Genomic DNA, 11,527 nt, shown 5'->3' with positions numbered 1-11,527 from the left:
CCTTACTTCTTCATAATGGAGCCATGTACTAGTTAAGTTTTAATTTCTTTATATAAATTCCAGGCACTAAAGTGGAAATAAAATTGTAATATCTAATATAATAGGCAAAATTCTATTTTAATTAAAATGTACATTGTGAATTTTATTCTTTTGCCATTTGCTAACGTCTGGTCAGACTTTGAAATGCAAAGATTTAAAAATCTGTTTTAAATCATAGCTTTATACATAAATACAATCTGTACAGTATATTAATTATATAATAACTGATCTGCCATCATAGAGGAGACCAAAATTTCAGAAGAGAGATCTCTGGCCCAGTTCAAAACTGAAGAAAAAGGTTATTCCTTTGTTACTGGTAGACGTTTCAACCTGTAAAAAAAAATTAAGAATTATATATCAATGTTTTTAAAATATCTTTTGTCACTCTCCCAACATTCATCTTCATTGTCTCTCTACCATCTCTACACTAAGAACATTAGAATATAATCTTTTCAATTCAAAAGAATATAGTCTTTGGTCAGCCAATGAAAGCAAAAGTCTAAAACTTTGTAATCTCTATCACTGGCTTCTTATCTTCAGAAGAGAATCTATCAATCTGACCTGTGTCTAACAAAACATAGGCACAGAGAATCTAATCTTCTTAAAAGCATGAACTGTTTTGTTTTTGTCCTTGCAATCCTAGCCCCATCACAATTCCTTGCACATCAGTTAATCAATCAACATTTACTAATTGCCTTCTGTGTACTAGATGTTGAGGATACAAATACCACATATGAAGCAATATCCCTTCTTGTAAGAAGTTTACATTCTAATAGGGAAGGCAACATTTTTAAAAATACATACAATATAAAATTAATAAATACTAGTAATATATACAAAATAATTAAATGTAAACTAGTTTGGGAGATCAGGAAAGGCTTCATGTAAAAGATGGTGCTTAAGCTTCCTTCCTAATGGAAGAGCTAGATTAGGGAGTGAATTTCAGGCATGGAGTACGACCAGGTCAAAAGCTCAGCAGGCAGGGGATAGAATTTCATGTATAAGCAACAGAGAGAAGTCAAGTTGCTTGTATTACGATGGGAGTGGGTATAATGTCTAATGAGGCTGGAAAGATAGGTTGTGAACTGATTTAAAAGCAAAATGTGAGAGTTTATATTTTATTCTAGAGGCAATAGGAAGCCCCTAGATTTGACCGAGTAGGGGACTGGCATGGTCAGATCTAGGCTTATGTAAAATTACTTTGGCAACAATGTGAAGAAAAGTAGGAAGAGCCATGAAGCAGAGAGAACAATTAGAAGGAGGTTATGAGGACCTAAACTAAGGGGTCGGATGCAAGAGATATTATGAAGTTAGAAATGGCAAGACTTGGCATCAGATTAGATATGTGGGATAAGGGAGAGTGAGATGAGTGAAGAACAATATTGAGGTTATGAAAGACTAGACTAGGTACCTTCAACAGAAATAAGGAAGTTTGGAAGAGGAGAGGTTTAGAAGGAAAGATGATGAGTTCAAATTTAGAAGTGTTGAGTTTACAGTGTCTCTAAAAGAGTGGAAGAGACACTTCCACTCTGAAATGTCCAACAGGCAACTAGTGATGTGGCACTGAAGGTCAGAGGAGAGATTGGGCCTGAAGATACAGATACACATATGTGTATGTACTATATATCTGGGATACATCTACACAGAAAGGATAGTTAACCTTAGTTGCAGAAAAGATTCCTGATAAAAAATAGTGGGAAAAGGGGGCCTGAGGCAGAACTCAGGAACAACCAGTTAGGGGGCATGATAAGGATGAAGAGCCAGCACAAAAGAGGCTGTTAACTGATATCTGGACAGTAGCAGAACTAGAAAAGAGTGGGAGAGTGGGCAGGAGGAAAGAGAGTAGTAAACAGTATCAAATGCAGCAGACAGTCAGCAAGACTGAAGCAGTGAAAAATGCAGAGAATGATGAAAACTATGAAAAGATCATCAGATGTGACAAGGAAAAAAGATCACTAGTAACTGCAGAAAAGAGTTTCAGATGAAGTGAGCAGTTTCTGTTGCTAGCTCAGTTGAGTTTGCAGAGTTCAATTTTAGGTGAGCTTGGAAGATAGATGCAAAGAACTGAGGAAGGGGTGAGAGAAGATGATGTGGAAGTAGACCTTTTTCAAGCACTTTTGCTGAAAGGGGGAGAAGAGAGAGTGAAGGGATGAGAAGGTTTAGTTTTTTAGAGATGGGAGAGTCTTGGCCATGTTTGAAGTAGCAGGGAAGAAAACCACAGACAGCAAGAGAGACTAAAGATTAGTAGGGAGAGGAATGGTGGAGGATGCAATCTGCAGCAAGTCAGAGGGGATGGGATCAAGTGCACATATAGCAGAGTTGGTTTTGTTAAGTCTCCATTAGGAACTGGAAAAAGGAAGAGAAATGGTATCTGGGGGTTGTGAGGTAACAGTAAGCATTTAGTAACCACTGAATTGATATAAATTGTGTTATTAAAAATGTATAAAGAAGTTTTCCTTTTGGATCTATCAATAATTCACTTTCACCTTTAGGAAGTGGTTAATAAAGTATTTACTTTGAAATCAAATATTTCTGGGGATTTTACTTCCAAACCTGAGTATCAGGCCATTATCATTACAAAGACTAATAAATTTGAAATAAAGTCATTCCTACCTATGTGAACCTGGGCAAGTCAATTAATCCCCTTGCCTAGCACTTACTGCTCTTCTGCTTTGGAACTGATACTTAATATCAATTCTAAGACAGAAGGTAAGGGTAAAAAAAAAAAAAAAAGCCATATCTGTTTTGAACACTAGATGGACCAGGTGCATCAAGTGATACAAAAGTATTATAATTTTACTTTGAAATATAATTTTTTATCCTACTGTTTTGTCTTATAGATTTAAAAAATGCACTAGGTCAAGAGGCAATTTGGTCCTTTGGAATAGTCTTTAAATTCTGGTTCTCCTAATGTTAACTGTAGTGCATACATGTGTAAAGGCAGAACTTGAACATGTAAAACAGTTAGAAATCATCTCTTTCAGCCCTTTAACCTGCAGAGCTAAAGAATCTGAGACCTAAAGAAACAAAAATAACAAAGGAAACCATTATTTAATGTTAACACCAAGACTAGAACTTGGGTTCCCACTCTATACTTTAATGCCTTGAATCCATTCTTCTTGCTGGCTCAGCAGAATACACATCAATGACCCACCTTCTTAGAAGTTCCTGAGGTGATATGTTTTTGACCTTCTCTTCATCACTCTGGCTGTCGCTGCTATCAGTACTTTCCGAACTACTACTCTTCTGGGTTTTTTTATTTTTCTGTTTGCCTTTCTGTTTATGCTTCTTGTGTTTCCTTTTCTGGTTAAAAAAAGAAAAGAAATATAGTTGCTTAGTCCTACATTTACCTTGCCTTAGTGTTGAAGCTCTGAGGTGTTCTAGAATAAAAAGGTAAGGAAAAAGAAGACAGCTGGGTTCATTAAAAATATCTATCCCATTTCAAAATGAAATATACTTTCATATAAAACAGTATTAATAATATTTACATAACAAAGAGGTACAAACTTTAACTCTTAAACAAACATATATGAGGCAAAATCTTGCAGAAACTACAACACTTCCGAGATGACTTGTGACATTTCTCATTAACTCAGTGACCTTACTTTCTTGAATGCCTCTGAGTGACGACACATATGAGTGACAAATATGAAAATGTATACAGAGAGGAGCCAATCAGAAAAACAACAGCACTATCACCTTGTATAAACAAGAAAACACAGTTATGAAAATTTTCTTTTTAATTAATTGATCTTTTTTAGATCCTTAATTCATCTCAAGCAAGTATCTTATCTATTTTTTCTCTCATTAGTCTTTAACAATTGGGCTTTTTCTAGTCTACTCTCTTATCCCACATTCCATCTCAGCTTTCATTACCAAATTACTCAGATAAAAGATCATACCATGATCCAAAGAAAAAAGTATAGCATTTACTTTTATCTTTACCAAAATATAATATTCCAAATGTTAAAGTCTTTCAACTGTCCAACATCAATTAGTGAATAGCAAATTAGGACTTGGCACTTGTGCTGACACTTTTTTTTTTTTTAAACCCTTGTACTTCGGTGTATTGTCTCATAGGTGGAAGATTGGTAAGGGTGGGCAATGGGGGTCAAGTGACTTGCCCAGGGTCACACAGCTGGGAAGTGGCTGAGGCCGGGTTTGAACCTAGGACCTCCTGTCTCTAGGCCTGACTCTCACTCCACTGAGCTACCCAGCTGCCCCCCGTGCTGACACTTTTTAATCAAATGAATGTTCCGTTTCACTGTTCTCTAAACAATGTAATGACGCTTCATTAATCCTTTCTTGCCAATTGATCCTAAGGGATAATGGACAGAAGAGAGATGGGATTGTAAACTATGGGGAAGAAAACACATGTCTAATACATATCTGTATCAAAAAATATGCCTGACAAGAAATGGAGAGCTTAACCAGTGGAAAGCTAGTTGGAGAGATGCTTTCCGTTTCTTATAAAACTCACAGATTATATCAGGTACTGACTGATGATAATAAATAACTACTCCTAACTACACAGAGCTTTATAGTTCATAATTTGCTTTGCCTCATAACCACTTCATTACGTGGGCAGTACAAGTACTATTATCCACATGTGATAGATGAAAAAATTGTGGTTGGAGGCTAAATCATATTGGGAACAAGTGGTGGAGCTTAACCAAAACACTGTTCCTCTAGAATCAAAGTCCAAGGACTCTATCCATTACACCATAGTTGCCTCTAAAAAAGACTGGAAAACACTGGCTGGCATATTTGGAGAGGTTGTCAGCATATCAAAATGGTATTTGCTGAACCTGAAGGCCATAAACTATGCTTTCATCTCCCAGGAGAATTTCCATTAATGCTCTTTTTGATGAGCCAACAGCTCCTAATGAGAATGGGAAAATAAACAGATCAATACATTGAGAAGCAAAGTTTCAAAACAAGAACAATCTGTTTGTTTCTTGCTAACAAACTTTTGTTCATCTGAGAGATTTTAACTGACAAAAATAAAAAAATTTAAAAGCACATAGTATTTCTTCAAGTTTCCTGAAGTAATTGCTAACAACAATTTTAGGTCTAAAATCAAGGTAAGCCCAATAAGAAAAGCCCTCATTTTGGTACTCAGCAGCCAAAATGATATACATTCTCAGGTTCAGTAAATACTTTAAATTACTCTAGGACAGTGATGGCAAACCTTTTAGAGACCACACCCAAACTGCACCCTCATGCTGCATGTGAGCTGCCCCTTTAGCCCAGACAGGGGAGGAAGGAAGCACTCCCACTGGGCTGCTGGGCAGAGGGACAGGTCATGTGAGAAATGTCCTCAGGCGCATGTAGAGAGAGGGAAGAGAACAGCCCCCTCCAGCTCATGTGCCATAAGTTCACCAACATGGCTCTAGGACACGCAACAGCATTTGCATATCCTGTTCACATACTAAGGAAATCTAAACACTTGAACACATTCTTAAAAAGAAAGAAAAAAACTTCAAAAATAATAAAGTTATACATAAAAATACAACCTTTGGGGAAGGGTATTTGGGTGCCAAGGATTCACCCTTCAGAATCTGAGGGCTTGAAGGCTTACCAGTCTGGCTCTAAAAAGACTGAGCCTAATGATTATACAGTGATACCTCAGTTTTCGCCAATAATCCATCTAAAAACAATTGGGGAAATCCAAAACCAGTGAAAACCGAGGCAATTATCTCCATATGAATCAATGTAAATCCAATTAATTCGTTCTAGACACTCCAAAATACATACCCAAAACACACTTTATAGAGAATAAATATAGTGTTTAATAATAAAAACAATAAATGAATATAAAAAACTAATGTAAAGAATAAATGAACATTTAACAAACTCTTTTTGGCATATGGAAGACGATGAGGAGGGGAGAGAGAGGTTCTTGTTTAGAAGGGGAATCCCCTTCCATAAGGACCTTAGGCATCAAGGCATTACCTGGAGAGAAGCTGACATGTAGAAGAGTACCTTGATTATGTCCCTCTTCTCAGCTGGGATACTATGGGAGAATTTCTACTTGACTGATATGAGATATCTCACTCCCAATGAGAGAGCTCATTCATTTTGTATAGTCAGGTATATATTCTCCTCCATATGCTTTATCTGATTTTCATTTGCTATCTGTATAGATAAATGGATTTATTTGCTTTTCAATATATGTATTGCTCATACTGAGCAGGAGAACACATGGGTTGTCCTTTGCTTTCACAAAATGAGCATCAAGGTCAAGTGGGCACGCCATCGAAATCTGAGGCAACTGACAATAACCAAGACAAATTTTTCGTGGAAAAAATAGATGAAGACTGAAACTGACAATCATCAATGTCAAAGAAAATCAAGGTATTACTGTACTTAGGTGAAGGAAAATCACTTGCTAGATCAGGAAAATAACAACCAATGGTACTATTCCACTAAAAATAAACTTACCTTTCCTTTTTTGTGTTTATGGTCTTTCTTTGTCTTTCTTTTTTCTTTGCTCTTTTTAGATTTTTCCTTTGGATGGTCTTCCGCAAAACTAGTGAGCTGCACAGCTTCATGTTTCTGACGAGCATCTAGAATAAAAACCAACTTGAAGCACAGCAAACACACAAGCTAACAGATGCAAAAAGGTTGACGATATCAAAATTGAATTAGCAATAAAGACTAGAGTTAACATTAAGGTAGAACTTGTGTTCATGGGCTCATTTCTGTTGCATCCAAACACAAAGATTAGTGCATTTAATCCAATTCAACAATTATTGAGACTATGTACAAGGGACTATACAATAGAACTTTTAAGGAGCTACCATAAAATTTACCCATCATAATGAGACCTACATACTCTATGAAATTATAATAAACCAGTCTGCTAATAAACATTTTAAAATTATCATCAGATCAACTGTTTTATAAGCGTTCATATAAAAAATGTTTTAGAAATAGTCTTTCTAAAAAACAGGGCTTCTTAAGCTAAAAAAAAAAAATTGTCTCATTAAAAATGGCTGACTAGAAGGCATGGGAAGATTTATATAAAACTGATATATGTGACAAGTAGAACCAGGGAAGCAAAATTCACATCAACATTGCCGAAATTGTCCCAATATCCCTTCCTTCATCCCAGAGAGCCATCCCATATAATGAATAATACTTAGAGAGAGAGAGAGAGAGAGAGACAGAGACAGAGACAGAGACAGACAGAGAGAGAGAGAAAGACAGAGACAGAGATAGAGACAGAGACAGAGACAGAGACAGAGAAAAGTCACTTAATTCCACTGCCTCACCCTTACCACTCGCTCTTCTGCTTTGGAACTAATATTTAGTATCAATTCTGACAGAAGGTAAGATGTTAAAAAAAAATGGGGGGAATGTCTTCTAATGTCTCTTCTTTGAGGTCATACTCAACAAAAATCTAATTGCTCCTTGAGTAGTTATGCTACTTGTCTGATCCTGAAGATCTTTGATAGAATGGAACTCTGGCTCCTTTGCAGAGGTGGAGTACTATGTATGTGATTCAATGCATAGCACATACTGACAGGGGGGATTAATTTGTTGGTTAATTATGCTCAATTGCTTTTTTCTTTTTCATTTTTTATGATAAAGAATGCCCTTTGGTGAGAGGGATAGGGATGGAAATATAAGCAGATGAATGATGTAATAACAAAAGATATCAAAAAACATTTAAATGGCTGAATAATTAATAAATAAGCAAAGTATTTTCACCAAAGTGGAATTTACCACATTAAACTTAAGACCAAGATATTTTAATATCCTAGTGTACACCTTGTCAAACAACAAAAAAAAAATTAAATATACAATAACTAAATCAAAGCAAACTTATTTTAGGGCAACTAGGTGGCACAGTGGATAGGGCCCTATTCCTAGAGTCAGGAAGACTCATCTTCTTGAGTTCAAATCTGTCCTCAGACACTTCCTAATTGTGTGACCCTGAGCAAAACCCTGTTTGCCTTGGTTCCTCATATATAAAATGAGCTGGAGAAGGAAATGGAAGGAAAAATCACTCCAGTATCTTTGTCAAGAAAACTCCAAATAGGGTCACCAAGAGTTGGACGTGACTGAAAATGACTGAAGAACAACAACAAAAAAAACAACCTCAAAACATTTTATACTCCGGAAGTGTTAAAGGGATTTTCTTAATCTCTCCCTCTGTCTCCTTAAGAGGCAAGAGAGTAGGATTTCTAAGTAGATCAGAACTGACAGCTGTCAGTGAGCCAGAGCTGAAGATTCCCTTACCAGGGAGTACAGGAAAGAGATAAGGAAGGAATACTGACAGTTAGAGGCCTTTGCCTCTGGATCTCGAGAGAGCAGGAAGAGGTCTGTCTCTGAGGCAAGGGGCTACTGGCAGTTGGCTAATGACAATTGGGTGGTAGAAAATTAATTGAAGGATTAATGTCTGATTATTTAGGAAGATAGGTAGAGTTAGTGAATCAATTTTTAGATAATGTAGGTTAGGGCAGGCCTGGTGTTTGCCAGGCAAGAAGAACCTGTCCTCAGAAGATAAAGGTAGGTTATTAGAAAATTTTAGATAGTAATAGGAATTTAGGGATAGTCATAGGTATTAGAACAATAATCTCTCTTTTCCTTTTCTATTTTCTGTCTGTACTTCTCAAATTAAACTGTTTTATTCAACTGCTTTCCTCACTTTTGTCGAACTCCTACTTTTAGCCCTTACAGAAGAAAGTGTTACAAAAGTTTCAGTTTTTATTATTTTCCAACATCTCAAAGAAGGAAATATCTTTGGTTCAAAGCCTAACATTAAACATATTTCTCTTAGTGTATGCTCGCCCAATTTTGTTTACTCTGGTCTTTTTTGATAAGTTGTCAATATTCTTTTCAGACTATCAATTGTCAAACAAACTTTTTATTAAAATGATATCCAGAAAATCCTATGAAAATGAGACATAAAGATTAAACATTTAAAAAGTATATTCCCTGGCTGTTTTTACTAAGGTCTCCTGAAAAAAAAAAAAAAGAAATTTAAATACCTTATTACCAGCACCTAGGCTTGGACAGAAGAAGAGCTACATTCAAATATGACCTCAGACTGATTATAGATGTGTGATCCTGAGCAAGTCACTTCAACAATGTCTACCTTAGTTTCCTCAACTGTAAAATGGGGAAAAATAACAGCACCTATCTCCAAGTTTGTTGTGAGGACTGAATAAGACAGTAAGTGCAAAGCACTTGGCACAATACAGGTACTTAATAAATGCTTAATACTCTTTACCTATAAAGTATATACTATTCTTTTTTTTTTTTTTAAACCCTTACCTTCCCATCTTGGAATCAATATTGTGTATTGGTTCCAAGGCAGAAGAGTGGTAAGGGCTAAGCAATGGGGGTCAAGTGACCTGCCCAGGGTCACACAGCTGGGAAGTGGCTGAGTCCAGATTTGAACCTAGGATCTCCCATCTCTAGGCCTGGTTCTCAATCCACTAAGCCACCCAGCTGCCCCCTCTTTTCTTAAAAGAGAAAAGCAGAAAAAAAAATAAGTAGTCTCACCTTTCATTAAACTCCAGCTCCACTTCCAATTAGGCCACTCAATGCTCAATGTGCCAAAAGAATCTACTTAATATCCCTGATGTATCAATGGCATAAATTATATTACTTCTGATACTATTATTAGAAACCATAGGAGGGTGACATATCAACTACACTAAAGATCTCTATTTCCTCATCTTTAACATTGGGGTGGATGACTACAGATGGCCTCTGAGGTCCCTTCTAGCTCTCAAGCTATGAGCCTATAATGGATTTTCCTCTAGTGCTTTTCAGATACCAGAACTTTAAATATATTATCTTGTTATGTGATTCCCCACAACAAAGTATATTCCCTGGTTGTTTTCACTAAGGTCTCCTGAAAAAAAAAAAAAAAAGAAAGAAAGAAATTTAAATACCTTATTACCAGCACCTAGGCTTGGAAAGAAGAAGAGCTGCATTCAAATATGACCTCGGACACTGACTATAGATGTGTGATCTATAAGATGCATGTTATAAGGACTGGGTTTTGCTGGGGTTTTTTTGACCAGATCTGTTATTCCACTGATATAGGGAAATTTCTGGTGAGGAAAATTCCTTTCCCAAAACAGAATGGCATATGCTATACAGCTTATCATCTCAAAGAGAATGTTCTAGTTAAGTGACTTACAGGGCATCACAAAGCCAGATATGTCAGAAATCAGATTGAATTGAAGTCTTCTGGACTCTTAAGCCCAGGTCTCTATATATTATGTCATGCTGCCTCTCAGGGAGTACAAGTATTAACCTATTTAGAGTTGAGAAAACTGAGGCTCAGAGTGCCTGAGGGGCTGATTTATGTTAAATCAGGAAATCACTGCCAGGGCTGGGCCTTAAATCCAAACCTCCTGATTCCAAATCCAATGTTCTTTCTCAGTTCAGAGATTTAAAAGTACTACATTGTATTCTTTTCTCCTTCAGAATATTTCTACACCTGCCTTTTGTTTCTTATTTAAAACAACTTTTTGCTCCTTACTTTGTTTCTTCACCTATAAAATGAGGAGGTTGGACTTGAATGTTGTTTAAGTTCTTTTCAGTTCTAAATCTATAATGCTATGAAGATTATGGATATTTTTCTGTTTTAGATTTAGTATGCTTCATGAATACTATCTGAATCTTATTTTAGATTTGCAAAAATATTAACTCACAATGTCTACTTTATTAAAGGGAATTAATTTATTTTGTTAAGATAATCCTAACTAACATATTAGCACTTTAAAAAAGTTCTTTGTATCTTATTTGGTCTTTTTAAGAGCTTTTAGATAGGTATTATTATTAGCCCTATTTTACAGATGAGGAAAGTGAGGCTGAGAGAAGCTAAGCTGATATCTGAGGCAAGATTCAAATGGAAGACTTCCTGACTCCAAGTCTCAACTGCCTCACAGGTCCAGATCCAGAGCTGACAGGGACCCCAGAGGTCATTTCATCCAGCTTCTCATTTTATAGATCAGATATTTAAGCGCAGGTAGATTAAGTGACTTTCTGGGACACACAGACAGTAAGGCTTAGAGGTAAAAGCTGAACTCCAGCGATCTTCTGACTCCAGAGCCCATGGCTCTTTTCCACATACCATGCTTTCTCCATGAAAAATTAATTTTAAAAGCTTTAGCATAGACTCCTTGGCACCAAAGCCAGGCAATTAGGTTCCCCACATTCTGGCCCTAACACTAACACCACAGTGGTCCTACCCTCTCCACACCTGTGTGAGTGATTCCCTTTCTAGAGTCCTCTTCTCTTCCTCTCCTTTTGGCTGACCTAGCCATCATAGCCCAGTCAGGGACTAACTTCTTCAGGAAGTCTTCACTGATTTCAGCTGAAAGTGATCCATCTCTCTTCCTTCTCCAGGGATCATATTCTATTTTGCTAACACACTTTTTGGGATATATTATATCTTTCTTTCTGCTTTCTTCACCCTACTAGATTAACTGTAGGCTCCCTAACGACAGGAATAATAGAT

The 11,527-nt window shown here is 36.5% G+C and overlaps 1 protein-coding gene across 1 annotated transcript in view; it reads right to left on the bottom strand.

Annotated features, from left to right (window-relative positions):
• Positions 1-312: 312 nt before the first annotated feature.
• Positions 313-11,527, bottom strand: part of GPATCH1 (G-patch domain containing 1) — a 53,845-nt gene continuing 42,630 nt past the window's right edge. Inside the window, exons 18-20 of the mRNA XM_044661448.1 lie at positions 6,484-6,608; positions 3,194-3,342; positions 313-369 (exon numbers count right to left, since the gene is read on the bottom strand). Of these exons, the coding sequence (XP_044517383.1) occupies positions 339-369; positions 3,194-3,342; positions 6,484-6,608 (305 nt within the window). The 3' untranslated portion in view covers positions 313-338. The remainder of the gene's footprint in view (positions 370-3,193; positions 3,343-6,483; positions 6,609-11,527) is intronic.

This window comes from Gracilinanus agilis, chromosome 2 (assembly GCF_016433145.1).
Source record: "Gracilinanus agilis isolate LMUSP501 chromosome 2, AgileGrace, whole genome shotgun sequence".
Lineage (NCBI taxonomy): Eukaryota > Metazoa > Chordata > Mammalia > Didelphimorphia > Didelphidae > Gracilinanus > Gracilinanus agilis.
The sequence above is the reverse complement of the archived record's forward strand: the minus strand, read 5'-3'. Positions and strand labels throughout refer to the sequence as shown.